This window comes from Penaeus vannamei, chromosome 14 (assembly GCF_042767895.1).
Source record: "Penaeus vannamei isolate JL-2024 chromosome 14, ASM4276789v1, whole genome shotgun sequence".
NCBI classification, from domain to species: domain Eukaryota; kingdom Metazoa; phylum Arthropoda; class Malacostraca; order Decapoda; family Penaeidae; genus Penaeus; species Penaeus vannamei.
In genome coordinates, this window is record NC_091562.1 from 31,422,570 (window position 1) to 31,442,569 (window position 20,000).

A 20,000-nucleotide genomic window follows, 5' to 3' on the forward strand; every position below is an offset into this window, starting at 1 on the left:
ATATATTTCTGTGTGGTTTTATATAAAGATGTATATGGAGAAATGTGGAAAATAAGAGAAGAAAATGAGTAAATTATGTTAATGAAGAATCATATATTTCAGTGCGGTTTTATAAAAAGATGCATATGGAGAAATGTGAGCTCGTCTAAGCAACTAGGAAACAAAAAATAATTACAGAGGGCTTGTTCAGAAAGAAACCATCATTTATTTCATAAATATGCCTATGGAAATTATAAAGTAGTAACACCTGTAAAACTACATGGTTCGTGGCATTACAGTACCGAAAGAGGTGTCTCAGTGCTTGAACAACGTGGTCCTCGAGTAAAGGTTCGCGAGTGGACAGTCCAAGTTGGTAGCACGTTGTGAATGGCTCGAAGAATCTTTCTGTTGTAGTGCTCTTCCATAACCATTTTACTTCCCCTGCCATCGCCACCCTTGAAGAGAGAGAAATGAATAGGTACCAGGAACTGTATTGAAATTATCGGTCTTTTTAACAGTTTGATTACAATAGTGCAACTTCTGCATCAAAAACATAATTATGAGTTGCCTTTCCTGAACTGTACTGTAATTATAGTTTTTTTCAACATAGTTTGATTGCAATTGTGCAACTTCTACTCTAGAAATGTATTTGATTAATTGGTATTCATATAACTGTGAGTTGCCTTTCAAAAAATGTAAAACAGAAGAAAGTGGGAAAAAATATAAAATACCAATTCCAATTCCTATGTAAACACAAACAAGGAAACGGACCATGTGCTTCCTTTTTTTAAGAGGCCGTCTACAACTACAACTTTTAGAAAGACTTTCTATGCTTTTGTAAAGAAAAGTGAAATGATTGAAATTATTTTGTTTTAGATGATGTATGTTAAATTTTATAACAGCACATTTGGGATAGTGTGTTTGTGTGTGTATATATGTGTGTGTGTGTGTGTGTGTGTGTGTGTGTGTGTGTGTGTGTGTGTGTGTGTGTGTGTATGTGTGTGTATTATATAGATATATAGATAGATGTATGTATATGTGTGTATATATATACAAATATACATATATATATATATATATATATATATATATATATATATATATATAAACACACACACACATATATACAAGAAAACACGAATATACCGGCCTTTCGCTGTACGACCTGAAGAAACAGAGCAAATACAATATATATATATACATATATATACATACATACATATATATACATACATACATATATGTGTGTGCGTGTGTGTGTGTGTGTGTGTGTGTGTGTGTGTGTATACGTGTGTGTGTGTGTGTGTGTGTGTATATGTATATGTATATATATACGTGTGTGTGTGTGTGTGTGTGTGTGTGTGTGTGCGCGCGCGCGCGCGCGCGTATTAACATTGTCATCGTCGCTTCGTTCTTACTGATGTTCTATTCACAATCAACTTGTGTGTGTTTGGTCCATATGTGTGAATTCTTACAATATCAATGGTGGTTAAAGAGACTACCTTGCAGGATGCCAAAAAGTACATTTCTTCGATCAGTATCTTATCTTATCGAAGTGCTGTGCCCTTACAGAGATTGACGACTATGGATTGCCACACCTGTCTCTCCTGTCGTTTGCAGTATATGTGTTACTGTTTCCACCTCCTACTGCCCTTCTTATTCCATCAATGTATTGTACTTGCCCACAAATTCAGTGAGAACATTTATAAATAATCTTTCTATATTTGAAAACAAGCTATATAGAGGTACCCTATTTGTAAGACTTCTATGCGATTTCCATTTCCAGAATAAAACAAAATAACACTGGTTTAACCATCCTACCTGACAGAAACAACCACAGTGTTGGTCCAACTGCCGCCGCCCGTTGAAGACTTTTAACTCTGAACGAAAACGCTTCTAGGGGACAGATGACCATATGTTTTTCTTTTATAAATGTAACGTTTAGATTCAGAATTTAACGTCAGTACTGCTGGACCGAATACGTCAAGTATAAGCGAAGAATTATGGAGCGCAGTAAATATACCCATAGTTAACCTTGGATAGTCTGTCAGGAGTTGCAACGCCGCATACTTTTTCACTAATTTCAAGTTGTTCTATAATCATTTGACTTGTTAGTTTGTCATGTGTTTGGTAAATTTAGGTTTTAGAAGCGTGAGATATACTTCGGGAACGCTTATTCTACGTGTGTTGTGGTAGTGACAGCTACGCGTCTCTTTCGTAATACATTTATTCTTTATTGTACTCGGCGATGTGTTTCGCCATAGTGAGTCGCATCATAAGAAACGAATATAATTATCTTGGAAAAAAATAACTTCAGAATAAACATTGTAGTTAGAGATTTGCACCTAATAAATCCTTTACCAATATACACTAGAAGCCTAACATAGCAACGCCTGTGGCACCCAAGGTTAGTGAAGGAACCCAACACCCCTTGAGGCTTGATCTATAAGAAAAAGATAACAGCACGTACAATGTTGGGATCAGAAAGACAGCGGGGAACCAAGGACGCTTTACTATATCGCTGTTGTATATTCAGAAAATTAAATTGTCATCTTCATATACGATTTATTTCGCCATTATAGATTTGAGTACGTCTGATAGCGCGCGCGCGTGTGTGTAGGCATGTTTTACAAGTCTACGTGAGAAAGCCTAGAGCCTTGCCTTATCCCCGAATTGGGATTCCCAGCAATAAACAGAAAAAAAAAGATGTCTCGAGCAGAATTGCCTTGCTCATCTGACACCCTGACAGCCGTTCTCATCGAGTCGCAACGCACGCCCATTGCGGTAGTACTGTGGCTGGCAAACATAGTAACAGTCTTTCCCTTGTTTCCATGGGAAGAGTAGAATACTTATGCTTATAAAACTGGTCGAGTCCGACTTTATATGTTGAGAGAATGGTGTGTTTAGTAAACATGGCTTGAATTAGGAGTTATGAGGGTAGTGTAAATGGCAAGAACTATGTGCTTCTCTTCATTTATGTACAAAGCGCTAATTTAATAATTTACTAGCGAAAAGAGATTCATCTGTATCGCATTACAACTGCATTATATTACGGTTGTATTACCTAGAGATTTTAATACCTTAAATGCCTAACAACCTCCCTCGCCACATTAACCTATCCTAACATCCAAATGAACTAACCAAAATAACATTCTTGTTACTACTTCCAACGACTGTTCTGAACAAAACTCACTTCATAACTCGTTCCTGGAATCAGCCGCTTACACAACCACACGCATATAAATTCCTTCTGTATATTTGCGCTTCATATGCTTGGCAATTTGTTTTGTTACTGACACTAGCATCAGCCGAATGACGTAAAGCAAATGTCCTTGAACTATCTACACGCCGCACATTCATTGCTTTGAGCGTCATGAGAATATTGTTACGTAACATTTTGGGGCATTTGTAAGACTTGGAACTTGCTAATATAGACTTTTATGTCGACTGCCTCTGAAATAATGAACAAATAAAAAATAACTTCGATAATAGAGTGGTGTTTTAGCATAGCAACCCGGCCGTACAGGCCAAGCGCAGAGAATCTCATTTACTAATTTTTCCTTTTCTCGGATGGATCATCAAGTTACATCTGCTTTAAGTTATTCATCACGTATGAATGTATTATTGATTGACTGACCGGTCGACTGATAAGAAATGTGGAAGAACTTATGAACTTATGAGGCAATGTCCTGTGTAATTAAGTCAGAAATATATAATTACCATACTACGAGAGAAGCATAAACGTCACATCGACAGACATGTAATAATTTAGAAAGTAGATATTACCCTGCGCAGAAAAATCATCAAAACAAACCTCATCGTTATGCTGTGTATGATCTTACGTTATGCACAATGGTAGGAATTTCCACATATTTTCCTTCCTTATTAATTACTAGTCTAGCTCACTCTATGTCTTTTTGTTTGTTTTATGTTAACCGTGTGTTTGTCCTCAGATTATCATATTTATTTGGTGTATTAAGGTAATTTTAGTTTGATCATTTTGGGTGTTTGTTAATTCACGGCCGTAAAGTCTCGATCCCGTCCAAGATTCGTGCTTACGAAAGGAAACCTGATCCAATAAACATTGTTTCTTCCTTTCTTTCCTTTTCTTCTCCCTCTTCGGTCCTGTTATTGACTGAATATTATTAGGTTTTCACAAAGGAGAACTATCTACCGGATGGCGCTTAGATAACCAGGATTGTTTTTGTTTTTTTTCTTATGAAGCACTACCTGAGTACCTGTCCGACACGTGTCTTATTTTCGTGATCTACGTAAGCTCCTATTTTAAGATTTGGGGGGGGGGGATTATAACGTATTCGCGTAAAACAGTCACTATTCCTCTTACATCTAGGTGTTTGGATTTTGGCTCGCAATCTAGCGTTTATAAAGATTCTTTAATTGCAGAGTTATAGCTCAATTAGAACACGGTGTTATTACCTTGTGATGTGTATTTATTACCTCCGCTAAGGTAGTTACGTTTTTGGTGGCGTTGGTTAGCTTGTTTGTGGGTTCGTTGGTTAGCAGGATAACTCAAAAAGGTATAAATAGAGTTTTCTGAAAAAAAAACGAGATATGTCTTATGCTAACTTAGTTGCCATTAAATTTTGGAGGCGATACGGATATCATTTGTTCGTTTGTTACAGGACAACAACAACAAAAAAGAAAAAAGAAAAAAAGTGCTTTCAATAAATTTTCATGAACATTTTACCAGACGTGTGCCTTAGCAAAACTTAGAATCCATTGAATTTTAGTGGTGATCTGAATCCAGGGATTTTGCGAATATTTTTATAGCATGTGACCTTACTGCCATGGCGGTGGCATTGCGATCTTTGACTGCTCCGTGTTGATATATGTGATATTAGAGCACGTGTTCCCAAGCTGGTTTTGTCTTATCTACAGTACCTAATGATAATTATCTAATGTCAGTACACTGGAATCTGTCCATGTAGTGTTCTTGGTCAATACCTATTCGCATATTTGCACTGTTCATAACTATGGAGATCATTATATATATTGGTCGGCGGCCACAGAATAGAAAAGGTCGGAAACCACTGATTTATGTCATAAGAACACACAGGTACCCTATCAGTTAGGTCACTACCGAAATCGCAATCCTTACATCAATGAAATTCTTACAACGGTAAAGCTAGGTGATGACCTATCTATTTTCTCTGCTCGACTGCTATTTCATACGATAATCCTCGAAAGTTTTTCTTCCCTAAATAAGGTATGTTAATAAAAACGAAACTGAATAATGGGGGTGTATTTTGAAGTCCTACACGAGGATATTTCTATTTTATCATTATTATTTATTATATATATATATATTTTTTTTTTTTTTTTTTTTTTTTTTTTGGGGGGGGGCTGTCAGTTGCACATGGTTCAGTCTGGAAGTACAAAGGCCTGCCCGCCCTCACACACACACACATGCGCGCGCGTGTGTGTGTGTGCTCGTTTGCGTGTTCGAGTGCGTGTGTGTGCCTGTGAGTGAGCGAGTGCGTATATGTGTGCGTGTGTGCGGATGAGCTTGGGGTAAATCATTACTGTGTGTTCAGCATAACTATGTTTTGTGTGTGCGTTTGTGAGTTTTTGCGCGTATTTGCGTATGCGTGTGTATGTCAATGTGAGCGTCTGTGAGTGAGAGTGCGTGTGTGAGCCGGTGTGTTTGTGTGTTAGTCAGCGTGATTGATATTTTGTAATTACAGTTATGCTGTAAGGAGATTATTCTGTAAACATGCGCGTTCTGTAGATGTATACGTGCACACATATATGTTGGGTGCAGTGGCCGTGAGTAGTATTCTTCCTAGCTATTTTGATGCGCTTTTTAAAAATCGCCACATATCCATAATCCCTTCCTGAATTTCCCTGTACTGAACTTCAAAACACAAACATATACGCACAACATACGCAAACAAAAGCCAAAGCCCACACCTACACATACCACCGAGTGCTCTTACATACATAAACAGACGGAAAATTGTCAAAGAAATCATTATGTAAACATTCCCTTTTTACCTTTTTCGCCCTGATTACCACCTAAGCCAGAGTTTCCAACCTGGGTGTCACGGGATACCTTCTAGGGGGCCATAGACCAATATGAAAATTATGACGTCGAACTAAACTGAATTCTATCTCACCTACAGTACATATAATTATCTCTTATATCAATGTATTGGAGTCTTTCTATAGTGTGTTCTTCTCATGTAGCTACTGACACCAATACACCATTCATAATTAGTAATAACTGAATAAAAAAAAATACAGACACTGAACGGGGCCATGGAGATTATGACCACGGAACGAAAAGGGAATCAATGCGTTAAAGTGTGCGTTTTATACACAGTATGACACGGCGTTATTGAAATTTAGCATTACACTAACACTATTGAATACCTCATGTCATTACAAATATGGTCACGGATAATATCAAACTAATTCCTAAGTAACTTGCTGGTTGTGTTTAAGAATCTTAGACTACGTGGCCCATGTCTACTTGTGGTGGCTGTTCCTTGTGATTCATATATATATATATATATATATATATATATATATATATATATATATATATATATATATATATATATATATATATATATATATACACACACACACACACACACACACACACACACACACACACACACACACACACACACACACACACACACACACACACACATATATATATACATATATATATATATATATATATATATATATATATATATATATATATATATTAGTCTTCCCTTATTTTTCTTTAATATGATTTCGATACAGAATTCTACATCCGTCATTCATTGCCAAAGTCCGTGCTAAGAAATTAACTTAAGTGAGCATAAATAAAATTATAAATATGATGAAGGACTAAATGTTTATTCTAGCTTCACTGGAAGAACATTAGACTCTTTAAAAAGAAATTATTATTAAAGTACTGTAGATTGACTAATAGTAAAATGCTTAAAAAAATAATTCACAAAGGAGATTATACATAGAGCAAAGTATTTGCAAACATGGTAAGCCACGAGCTGTGCGGATAGGTGCCCCATGATTGTATGCTTGCGTGCACAGCACACCCATGGGCCATGTCCTCACTCATTCACAGTACGTCACTTTATGCACGGAATATATACATTCAGGAAACAGTGTTAATAATCCCATGCACTGCTTTAACCTTGTCTTCCTGCGACACACATGAAAAATACATTTCATATTGCTACTTTACATAACATTTACCAAGATCCCAGTCCGTCCAAACATTTCATCGAAGAGTATCTTCGCTGATTCTTCATTTATATTCAATGTCTTGAAGTGACGCATGTAGATATTTGAAAACCAACTGACCACACTGTTTTGCGGTCTCTGGTTTAATGCGTTCTGTGCTGTACAAAATGTTGACGGCAAGGCGACTACGAAGTGTGGACGAAATGGCAGAAAGTAGCTGGAACTTTGTGTATGGCGGCAGGCCTACAGATATAGATTGGCTCTGCATTTCGACTACCTTTCATTACCAAATGTGTCACGTCTCCCATGTCGGAGACGGTATAATCAAATTCAAAAACACCGGAATACTCAGGTATGAGTTTCTTGATTGCTTCCTCTGGTAAAGCAGTGTCTGTCGAGATCTTTCTGAGTTCCTGATTCGTCTGCCTTACGTAGTTCCAGATATTTTCGCGAGCGTTTCTGGGCGTTTCTACAGTCACAGGCACGAGCGGCATCACATGACATCTAAGGTATTCACCATCAGAGGCTTCTCCCCAGTATCTACGGGCATTGAAAACGTGGTCGCTGTGGATGTGGTATGTGTCTTTCTCAAGCCCTCCATCCATTAGATCCATCATAGCGTGGTTAGTGATGGCCGTATAAGCTGAGTTGACTGTGACGCCTTCAGCACGACACCGCTTGAGGAAAGAGGCAGTGGTGTCGGAGTCGAAAAACACGGTTTCGAAGCCCGTTGTGAGAGGCATGTCTTCATTGATCTTGTAAGTCGATTTGTAGAACGACTTCTTCTGGCAAGCTTGAAACTCCTTTGTTTGGCGGAGAAGAAGCTCGGAGTTATCCCGTAATGCTTTTACTTTCTCATTTATTATCGCATCTGTCTTCTCAGGTGATACGAAGACTGCAAACTGTTCATTGTCATCGATGGGTCTGCCTGCGCTCATGTCATCGAGGACTTGGGCGAAGAAGCCGCAGATCAACATATTGCTGGTTCCGTCGGTGATAACGTGATGGATACCAATAAATACAGTAAACACGTAAGGATACCCTAGCAAGCTGTCACCCACACTTTCTCGAAATAGTCTGGCGCACCACAGAGGGCCGTTCTTCTTATCAAAACTGTACCGATGCAGCTCTTTGTGTACGTCTTCTCTTGTAACATTTTCAATAACCTAAAATAAAAGAAATGTAATTAGCTTCTCTGGTCTTGCTCTAATGCCGTGGCGTAAATGCTAATATCAATAAAGATTTCATTAGACGTGAGGTTTTTCCTTAGATACGGCTTTTTTTATTTGTAACACTCTATGTGTGACATCTGGTGACCTAATTTAGTGTTTTAGGCCCGTACTTTTAAAACCTTTCGCCAGGGCTGGCGAAAGGTTTCGCCGGGCGATCCGGAATTTCGTACTTTTAAAATCATGCCTGGCGAACGTTCGCCAGGGCTGGCGAAAGATCATATTGGAACAGCCTGGCGAAGCAAAGGTGCGAGAGCTGTTTGAATACCATTTTCTTGCTTTCAAATTATAAATTAGTAACATATTTGTGGATGATATGATGTAGGAATCACATTGAAATTATAAAATATCTTAAAATCATAATTTATTATGAAATAAGGTATATACGTATTTTTTTCAAGACCTTCGATGTTCCAGTCGAGAGCTCAAAACATCAGCTGTATTCCTACCCCCCTACCCCTACCCCCCACCCCCGAGATGACTTATTTAGATTTAGGTTGTTGTTATTTTGGTTGTAAGGATAATGTTCGTTTCACAAATATTACCAGAAGTGTTTTTTAAGGCGGCATGTTTACTTTTGGCTATAGAAACATCGCTGTAGTGCTCCACCGCCCTATAAGGAGGCGTGTTTAATGATACCCTTGTAGGCCTATAGCTCAATATCAAATATCAGTTAGGAATAGTAAAATAGTAATTTTTAAACTCTTTTGTTAAAGTATAAAGTTATTTTTTGTATAAAAGTATAAGGTTGATATAGTATAGTATAAAGTACTTTTAAAACCTTTCGCCAATGCTGGCGTTCGCCTGGCGAAACTTCGCCAGGCGAACATCGGAGTGAGGGAGGCCTTACTTTTAAAACCAAGGCAGGTGTTCGCCAGGCCTGGCGAACGTAAGGGATAGGTGCTAACATCTTGTATTCCTGCTAAATCTAGCGCTTCGGCGAATGAAAAAAAAACGCGAGAAAAAGCAAAAGGTTTTAAAAGTACGGGCCATAAAGTTAACCTTGTTATAGTATAAAGTGTAGTATAGCATAGAGTATAAAGTTAATTTTGTTATAGTATAAAGATATTTTCAACTTCTTTGTTATAGCATAAAGTTAAATTTTAACTCCTTTGTTATAGTATAAAGTGAGACTATGGCGGAAACAACATTTTCGTCTTCTCTCGAGGTTAATAATTAAGTTGAGGTTATGTTATGTGCACTGCAGATGTAAACAAATTTGCGCTAGATTTAGCGGGAATGCAAGATGTTAGCGCGTGGCGATCCCTTCGCCCGCCCTGGCGAAGGTTGGGTTTAAAAGTAAGGCCTCTCTCACTCAGAGGTTCGCCTGGCGAAGCTTCGCCAGGCGAACGCCAGCACTGGCGAAGGTTTTAAAAGTACGGCCCTTAGTTATTGCAACACCTTCTGGAAAAGGTACAGTCCTGCCACATATTTGTCGTCTTTCTGAACGGAGCATTGCGTACTGATTATGAAATTTCCAGTGTGGTTCTAAAAATGGATATGAAGCATATTTGTGTCAGGTATAGCCTGCTTCTCTAACATATGATGATTCTTGGGGGAAAAATCTATCTAATCATCTAATCATATTGGGAAATCACTTACAGGGCCTGAGAAGCGAGCTGCGAAGGGTGATAATTGAATAAATTATCTCCAATCCTAAATCTGCTAGTGTGTACTTTAATTATATTGAGTGGAATTATCTTCTGTATTCGGACTACTAGACTGTATTTGTAACTCATATGCAATACAAACTTTCAGGTTTGAATCGAGACAAAGGGCCTAACATACTATGACTGGATCTTTAACAAACTGTTTAGAACTAAATGAATATGGATATCAGTACTCACAGACTCCTACTTCAGTCACAAGCATAGATCACAAACCCTTGGCTTAATATTATACCAAAAGCCTGCACTTTTCCCTCCCCTACTCAAGTCTACACTCGTGGGTCCAAAACTTTTTTTTTTCAGTGATGACACCCTAAGCTCGCGTAGCTTTTTCTGCAGCACCCTTCTTTAACTGTCTGCCATTAGCCTGCATAGGTTTATTCTGTACCAGAGTAGATCTTAACCCATTTCACGAAGAACTGCTGCTTGCAAGAAAATAATTACAGATTATAGTCCTTAATGATAAGAGTAAATTTGAATTCAGACACACTAAATTCAGAAGAAGCATGATACACACTTAACATATGGCAAAAAAAAAAAGAAAAAAAAAAGAAAAAAAAAAAAAAAAAAAAAAATATATATATATATATATATATATATATATATATATATATATATATATATATATATATATATATATATGTATATATATATATATATATATATATATATATATATATATATATATATATATATATATATATATATATATATATATTCTTTCTCCCCCGAGTTACTCTACATGGACTTCGCGTGATTGTTTGGAATATTATGGTACCTAACTTGCGAAGTGCTCATCTACACACAATTACTGACAAATCTCCAACTAGTAAACACTTACCTGGAAATCGATTTTCTCCCGCGACATCTCCCTCAGCCAGGCTTCGCTGTTTCGATCCCCGTAACACGTTCGTAATGCTGCTACTTATCTGTAGGAAAGAGTGTTGTTCTGTTTTGCTTTGAACTATTCGGTCATTAGATGTCAGGTACTTCAAAGAATTCTATCTCAGTTTGTTTATTTACCTTACGTTTTTGTTTCTGTTTTATGATTCGAACGAGTCTGATTCTTTTTGTGAAATGGAGCTGACCAAGAGGAGATTGATGGTTTTACAGTATGTAATTTATTGTTGTGGAGTCTTGACCAAAAAGATTGCCATTGTGTATACAAGAAGGTTTTAAAGTGGGGGTAATAATCCGTAGCTGGAATATGTGAGAAGCGTAGTTGAGGTGATGTGGACATTGCGGCATAGCGTGCAAGAGTATCTGCCTGTTCATTGCCAGGGATTCCAACATGGCTGGGTACCCAGCAAAATCTGACAGATTTGTGACGTGTGGATATATTGAACAACCAGTTCTGGATCTTACAGACAAGGGGATTGGTCGAGTGCATAGACTTTATGAGGGTTAAAGAGTTACGGGAGTCGGTAAAAATAGTAAAAGAGGAAGAGGGGGATGAGTATATGCGTCTTAAGGCAAAAAGGAGTGCATACAGTTGTGTAGTAAGGACACTAGATTCAGAAGGGAGGGTGTATTTGAAAGTGCAATTTGGGAATGTTACTGCGAATCCAGCTCCTGAGATGGATTTGGTACCGTCAGTGTAAACATGAATGCTGGAGGAATGAATGGAGACATGAGTGAGAAGGATAGAGGGGGGAATATCTGATTTTGGTGGGTCAGGGAAAACTGAGGAGCAAATACAGGGGTTAGGTATAAGCCATGGAGGAATGGAATGGACAGAAAGTGGGAGAGGTCGGAGGTGAGGAAAGGGGGAATGGGAGAGGAGGGTATCCATGCGTACGGGGAGAGGAGTTGGTAAACGTAGAGAAGAGGGAAAGGTATGAAGCAAGGATTGTGGAATAGTTAGTTTGGTAAGGGAAAATTGGTGAAATTGAGCATAGCATCGGAGAGAGAAAAGGGCTCGACGTCGAGAGAGGGACGGCATGCCAGATTCAGTATATAGGCTCTCAACTGGAGAGGAGCGGTAAGCGCCTAGGGCTAAGCGGAGACCACTGTGGTGGATTGTATCAAGGTAAGACGAGAGGTTGAGGCAGAGGAGTAGATATGGCATCCATAATCTAGAGTGGAGAGAATCAAGGTAACATGAAGATGGAGGAGAGTTTTGCGATCTGAGCCCCAGGATATGTGTAAAAGAGTTTGTAAGATTCGGAGGCGGCGTTGAGCTTTTTCTTTGATGTACAAGATATGGTCTCGCCAGGACAATTTCGAATCAAATATAACGCCTTGGAATTTGCCAGAAGAACGGTATTGGAGTGGAGCGTTATATAAGTAGAGTGGGGGTTTGGGGACCGCACGTGAGCGAGAGAAAAGGATTGGGAAAGATTTGGAGGTAGAGAAGCGAAAGCCATGGCTGGTGGCCCAAGAAGTTACTGATGTTATTGCAGACTGAAGGAATTGATAGAGATGGTATGGATGTGCCAGATGCATAGATGGTTGTCATCAAAATATAGTGATGCCTGGGCTCCTGGTGGTAGGACTGAGACTATGTCATTTACAGCAAGAAGGAATAAAGTGGTACTAAGCACACTTCCTTGTGGGACGCCTTCGAATTCAGGAAAGGATGATGACGTGGAAGAGGCAATTTTGACCTGGAAAGTACGTTTAGAAAGGAAGGATTTAATGAAAACGCCCATGTTTCCAAGTAAACCTAAGGAGGACAGTTGTTGGAGGATATGGTATCGCCATGTGGTATCATATGCCTTTTCTTGATCAAAGAATATGGCTAATATGGATTCATGGCGTGCAAATGCCGATATAATATATGTCTCAAAATGGGCAAGTGGGTCTGCTGTACTTCGGGCACGCCGGAAACCAAACTGGGAAGGGGAAAGGAGATTATGAAATTCAAGATACCGCATTAAGCGGAAGTTAGTCATTCGTTCTAGTAGTTTGCACAAGCAGCTAGTTAGAGTTATGGGGCGGTAATCTTGGGGTAGGGTACCTGTTTTATTAGGTTTAAAGAAAGGTAGGTAAGAGCTTCTCGGGAAGGGAAAGGGAAATTTCCTGACGTCCATATGTGGTTGAAATAGTTAAAAGGAAGGATAGAGAGGAAGATGGGAGGTGTCGGAGCATACGATAGTGAATACCATCAGGGCCTTCATGAGTGTTGCGGCACGACTGTAATGCAGCGTTGAGTTCAGAAGAAGAAAAAGGAACATTATAGGACTCATCAGAGGATAGGGTGAAGGTAATAGGGATGCACTCCTTGATGGCTTTAATGGAAGAAAAGTGTGGGGAAAGGTGAGAGCCACTACTGACCTGGCTGAAAAAGTTGCCCAGTTCATTAGCTACTACGACAGGCTCAGAGATGAGAGTATCTCGAATATGGAGGACGGGTGCAGGATGGGGGGGGGGGGGATGTTTGCCTGATAAAATATTTATGGATCCGTCGCCAAACAGCTGAAATTGATGTAGATGTAATTGAGGATACATAATTTTGCCAGCTATTTGTTTTGCTGTTTCTAATTGTACGGCGAAGATGGACAGATGCTCTTTTAAAGGAAATAAAGGCTGATAGCTGGTGAGGGGTGCCTCGTTTGTAGCGATAGCCGTTCCAGGCTGCTCGTTTTAAACGAAGCGCTTTGGTGCAATCAGAATTCCACCATGGAACACATTTAGAGGTATAAGGTCTTGAAGTTCGGGGAATGGCTGTATAGGCAGCTCTTAGGATCGTGGTTGTAAAACATTGTAGCGTATCTGAAATGGACGGTAAGAGGGGTGGAGGGATAGGTATAGTAGAGAGTGAAGTGAAAGTATGCCAGTCAGCTCTATCAGAGCACCAGCGTGGAGGATTAGGAAGTGGTACATATGAAGTAGGAGAAAGGATTACTGGGAAGTGGTCACTATAGGGGAAGTGGTCTAGAACTGACCAATGGAAATCTAAATGTAGAGTAGGAGAGCATAGAGCGAGGTCAAGGCATGAAAAGGATTGTGTGCGCATGGCAAAGTGGGTGGGGCGATCTGAATTAAGAATAATTTGGTTATTTGTGAAGAGGAAGCGTTCTAGAGATCGGCCTCGAGAGTTGGTGATAGAGTCACCCCACAGAGTGTGGCGGCAGTTGAAATCACTAACTACGAGAGAAGGTGGTTGGAGTTGGAAAATTAGAGTTTCAAAGGCAGCAAAGTCAATGGGATGGGGAGAAGCAGACTGAAATCACTGTGATCCAGCGGCGAAGAAAGATGCGAATAGCTGTGCACGGCCAGTAGTTTGTATGGGAAGTATGACATAAGGTGTTTTATGATGGATAAGTATAGACGAGACATAAAGGGAGTGTGGGGAAGAGATAAAATGGTAATTGGGAATTGGAATAGGAGGGTGTGTGAGGAAAGTCTCTTGGAGGCAGATAATAGATGGATTATAAGAAGCAAGGATATGACGTAGGTCTGGTCTATGAGAACGGAAACCGCGAATATCCCAATGTAGGAGAGCTATAGCTTATGAGTGATATCGCATACGGTACGTATTGGGGAATCTGGGGGAGAAGGAGCTAGGGGGTGTGAAGGAGGGGTATTAGGAGGTAGGGAATCTGGGGAAGGGCATTGTTGTGACATGAGTGATTCTCGTGTGTATCCGGGAGGGAGTGGAAAGGATAGAGGGGATGGAGAGAGGGAGAATGTGCCTATAGTTGGGGTTGAAGGGGGTGGATTGTGTTGGGATGGAGTAGATGTGGGGGGAATATTAGTGGTAGGAGGATGGATATCGGAAGGATGGATAGTTGGAGTTGAAGGGGATGTGTTGTCTTGGGAGGGATTGAGAGGAAGGGGTGTAGGGGTGCTGTGAGTAAGAGGGGGATGGATATCGGTGGTGGACGGAATTGAGGGGGTTAGGTTGTGTTGAGAGGGAGTAGGAGGACGGGGTGTAAGAGGGGGATGGATATCGGTGGTGGACGGGTTGTGTTGAGAGGGAGTAGGAGGAAGGGGTGTAGGGGGAATATTAGTAGGAGAGGTATGAATATCGGCAACCACTTCAAGTGTGGAAGGAGCATGAGTTATGGGATCTTGTGTCTTAAGCATATAACTTTGGATGTCATCCATTGTTTCTGCAATGGAATTGATTGGAGAGTTTGGTGGGAAGATAATTGTTTCTGTAGTGGAGTTGGTTTGGGAGTTTTGTGGGATAAAGCTTTTCTTATGAGGGGGGGAAGAGGAGACTGGTGTCTCAGGAAAAAAGGTAAAGGTAGATGAAGGTGATTGTGCTGTAGGGGATGGTTAATGGTTAATGATTATTAATGGTTAAAATAAATGTGCTAGACATCTAAGGTCATATAGCACTATACTATGGGAAGGTATAGTAAAGGAGGATTTCAGGAGATAGTTGCTGTGTCAACTATCTAGAGTAGTGTTGAAAGGTTGAAGATGGGGGGAAAAGGTTATGGTGTTTTAGCAGAATCTGTGGGATTCTGTAAGGATGTCTGATATGTTGGGAGGTCGGTGAAGGGAGGATAGGTGTGGAAATGCAGAGGTACGTGCTGTATTAAAGCGTGGACAGGACAAGAGAATGTGTGGAACTGAAAGAGGGACGTTACATAGAGGACATAGGGGCGGGTCTGAGCGTGACATTAGATAGGCGTGTGTTAGGCGAGTGTGGCCAATACGTAAGCGTGCGAGGGCCGTCTCCCAACGTCTGTTTTTTGTGAAATGGAGCTGACCAAGAGGAGATTGATGGTTTTACAGTATGTAATTTATTGTTGTGGAGTCTTGACCAAAAAGATTGCCATCGGGTATACAAGGTTTTAAAGTGGGGGTAATAATCCGTAGCTGGAATATGTGAGAAGCGTAGTTGAGGTGATGTGGACATTGCGGCATAGCGTGCAAGAGTATCTGCCTGTTCATTGCCAGGGATTCCAACATGGCTGGGTACCCAGCAAAATCTGACAGATTTGTGACGTGTGGATAAATAGAACAACCAGTTCTGGATCTTACAGACAAGGGGAGTGCTGTAGGGGAAGAAGGGTTAGAACATTTAATCTGTCTACTGCGGGTAGTGCGGGGAGGGAGAGGGGTTGGTGTTGGGGCTGTAGTTGAGATTGGAGCTGTGGTTGAGATTGGGGTGTCTGGGTTTAGAGTGGCAAAGGAATTGGTCTGAAGGAGGTAGAATGTAGAAGTGGAAATGGGGACATCTTGGGGTGGAGGGAGAGGGGCTGAGCGAACGATGTTACTAGAGTATGGAGTATGAGAGAAACCTTGTCGACGTGCTTCCTGTCTGGCTTCACGTAAAGTGAGACCATTTTTGTATCTGAGAGTTGCTACCTCAGATATAGTGGGACAGCCTCTATAAAATACATTATGGGGGCCGCCGCAGTTAGCACATGTTCGTGTTTGTGCTGAGCAGTTTGATCGGTTATGACCAGGTTGGGCACATATGGGGTATCGGTCTGTGGAACTGCAATGTTTGGCAGGATGTCCAAAGCGTCAACAGTTTTGACATTGATGGGGAGGGGGTTGGTATAGTCGAACAGGGAGGGATGGTCCACCGATGTAGATACGTAAGGGAAGGTCATGTGTACGGAAGGTAATTTTAGCAATGATGGTCGGATTCTTTCGTTGACCTTTAGGAGGAATGGTGTAGCAATGTATTGATTTCACATCTTGGTCTTTGAGGCATCCTAATAAGTCTTCTCCACAGTCTGACCAATCTTTGGTATTGACTGGTTAGTTTGCTGGGGAGAGAGAGACAGTTCCGGTACAAGTATTAAGGGTTGGATGAGGTTCTGCAGGAATGGGGTTGCCAGAATGATCAGTTAAATTTGATAGTGCTATAGATTTAGTTTCTGATCTGACTGTTACAAGACGGGAGTGATTGCATCTGGTATATAAAGGGACTCTGCCTACTTGTTTTTGAAGGCATTGTTGATAGAGAAGAGTGTTGCCTGAGTAAGGAGCTGTAGAAGGGATCACGAAAAATCGGTCCCATTTAGCTGGGCTAAATAGAGTATTTAAGATATCTGTAGGGTTGGTGGTGGTGGATGGTCGGAGATGTGTGAAAGAGGGAGTATTATGGAATGATGGAGAATAAGGCTGTAAGGTAGTAATAAGGGAGGATTGGGTTTTTGATGAAGGTTGCAGGGATAGAGTTGATGAATTTCAGGAAGTTAGTTGGGTAGGAATGCCTTCTGGAGATTGAGTCTCTGCTTGGGTGGGTAATGCACTAGTAGGCATTGAGGAGTTTCAGTATTCGGAGATGTGGTCAAAGGAGAGCCTGGGGTGGGGTTATTTGATAAAGGGGCTAGCCTCATTGCCTCTAATAAAGGGGCTAGCCTTATTGCCTCTAACAAAGGGATTAAATTTTCATTACTGGTCATGGGGAACCTTGATTATATAAAAAGACCTAACTCCTTTCGCTACTGAAGGTAAGGGCTAAAATTAAATCGGGAGTACTATGCCCATAGTTCCCGCAGGCCGTTCATGACTGGCACCAGGTCAGCCTTTCAACCTCTCAGCATGGCTCTCATACCTTAGGAAGTAGATAGTAGAAGAGAATGGAGAAGGGACGGAAACAAAAGCTGGAGAGGGAAAAGACCATGCAAAATTAGTTGAGTCGAGGGCTGAGGCCCTAGGCAGAGGAGATCCCTGTATTGGGTCTCAGTCTTCGTTTCCTAAGTCCCACCACGACAACAACGGGCAAGGGAATGGGGGGGGGGTGTATGTGTGTGTGTATTTATGTTTAAGATTATTGCAATTATTTTTAACTGAAACTTTTCAGTGCTTGCATTTACTTGTATGTGCATTCACATTCCTATTAGTTTCAACAGCCATACCTGTTTCATGTGAAGGAAGAAATAAAACAAAAAAACACAAGCTTAGACATTATTTGAAGTATCGCTGCAAAAAATATAAGAATATATACCAATCTAACGCTGATGATTCTTACAAGACAGCCATTAATGTACAGTTATGCAAAGATTACACAAGTGCCTGCTTCATAATTGTTACCTTTTTATTATCTACCTAACAATGCCATAGTTACTAGTAAGGCCACCTCATGCAAGCTTTTTTATATATTTCATAGCCAGGATGTCTCAACATGAAATAAAACAATCACCAGTGCTTTACAGTACACTGCTTACCTGCTGTTGATGAGAAGTAAAACCAAAGTAATATTTCTATGAATGGAAAAAGTCTTACCCTTGTACAACCTTCTTTACTATCACAAGCATTAAATATGGCATTACTCAATTTGGCACTAATATAACCATTAAAAAAAATCTTTTATGGAGAAAAGGAGAAAATATGCAAACATTTTCAACACGGAGGGTCAGAGTAGCACTTAATTTTAAATTTAACTTAAAACTGGGGGTAGGTTTCTCCATTATATTATTAGAATAATATTAAATCTGCATATCTTTTAGATTAAAATTTCATATTAAAACATAATTTGCAGATCACATTTCTTTTGAGGTTAGCACCAAAACAATTAATAATACTCCACAATTTCTCTACAATTATTGCAGGTAAAAAAGAAAGAAAGAAAAAAAAATCTACATGGGCAACTTAACACAAAAAACATACTACATTTACTAACATCATACAGAATATGTAATGTATAACAACTTAAAATGGCATTAATTCATCTTTGCTTTAATATTATCATTAAAAAACTGTTTGAATCTTCTTATGTATACATATACTTGTATATTAGGGTATAATTAAGTTCACTCTAATTAAGCTATATCACACTCCAATATAACATAACAAAGGAAAGCCACAAACGGACAAACAATATTTAGCACTAAGGATGCACACCTATGAACCTGAATATTTAAATGTGCATTCATAAAAATCACCACCATAACACATTTTCTCTTAAACATATGAAGGGATAAGGGGGAGGGAGAGGGAGAGGGAGAAGGAGAAGGAGAAGGAGAAGGAGGAGAGGGAGAAGGAGAAGGAGAAGGAGAAGGAGAAGGAGGAGAGGGAGAGGGGGAGGGGGAAGAATGAGTGGGAGAGGAAAGGGGAGGGAGAAGGGGGGAGGGAAAAGGAGAGGGAGGTAAGGAGGTGGGGAGGGGAAAGGAGAGGGAGGTAAGGAGGTGGGGAGGGGAAAGGAGAGGGAGGTAAGGAGGTGGGGAGGGGAAAGGAGAGGGAGGTAAGGAGGTGGGGAGGGGAAAGGAGAGGGAGAGGGGGAAGGGGAAAAGAGGGGGAGAGGGGGGAGGGGCGAAGGAAAGGGAGAGGGGGGAGGGGGAAGGATAGAGAGAGGGGGGAGGGGGGAAGGATAGAGAGAGGGGGGGGGGGGGAAGGATAGAGAGAGGGAGAGGGGGGAAGGATAGAGAGAGGGAGAGGGGGGAAGGATAGAGAGAGGGAGAGGGGGGAAGGATAGAGAGAGGGAGAGGGGGGAAGGATAGAGAGAGAGAGAGGGGGGAAGGAAAGGGAGAGAGAGAGAGAAAGAGAGAGAGAGAGAGAGAGAGAGAGAGAGAGAGAGAGAGAGAGAGAGGGAGAGGGAGAGGGAGAGAGGGAGAGGGAGAGGGAGAGGGAGGGAGAGAGAGAGAGAGAGAGAGAGAGAGAGAGAGGGAGAGGGAGAGGGAGAGGGAGAGGGAGAGGGAGAGGGAGAGGGAGAGGGAGAGGGAGAGGGAGAGGGAGAGGAGAGGGAGAGGGAGAGGAGAGAGAGGAGAGAGAGAGAGAGAGAGAGAGAGAGAGAGAGAGAGAGAGAGAGAGAGAGAGAGAGAGAGAGAGAGAGAGAGAGAGAGAGAGAGAGAGAGAGAGAGAGAGAGAGAGAGAGAGAGAGAGAGAGAGAGAGAGAGAGAGAGAGAGGGGAAAGAAGGGAAAGGGGAAGGGAAGAGGAGGGGCAGGGGGGAGGGAGAAAGTTGGAGAGAAGGATTGGCACTATCATATTTCCCAAACTAAGATCTGTAGGCCTTCTTGGACAAATAAAGTTTTAAAGATAAAAGAA

General features: G+C 40.8%; 2 protein-coding genes across 2 annotated transcripts in view; both read right to left on the bottom strand.

The window, feature by feature from the left end:
• LOC113808262 (uncharacterized) overlaps positions 1-2,097 on the bottom strand; it is a 4,843-nt gene extending 2,746 nt beyond the window's left edge. Inside the window, exons 1-2 of the mRNA XM_027359606.2 lie at positions 1,801-2,097; positions 282-434 (exon numbers count right to left, since the gene is read on the bottom strand). Of these exons, the coding sequence (XP_027215407.2) occupies positions 282-427 (146 nt within the window). The 5' untranslated portion in view covers positions 428-434; positions 1,801-2,097. The remainder of the gene's footprint in view (positions 1-281; positions 435-1,800) is intronic.
• Positions 2,098-6,840: 4,743 nt separating this feature from the next.
• The window catches only part of LOC113808263 (uncharacterized), a 16,086-nt gene continuing 2,926 nt past the window's right edge, over positions 6,841-20,000 (bottom strand). Inside the window, exons 2-3 of the mRNA XM_027359607.2 lie at positions 10,941-11,028; positions 6,841-8,369 (exon numbers count right to left, since the gene is read on the bottom strand). Coding sequence (XP_027215408.2) covers positions 7,389-8,369; positions 10,941-10,967 — 1,008 coding nt within the window. The 5' untranslated portion in view covers positions 10,968-11,028 and the 3' untranslated portion in view covers positions 6,841-7,388. The remainder of the gene's footprint in view (positions 8,370-10,940; positions 11,029-20,000) is intronic.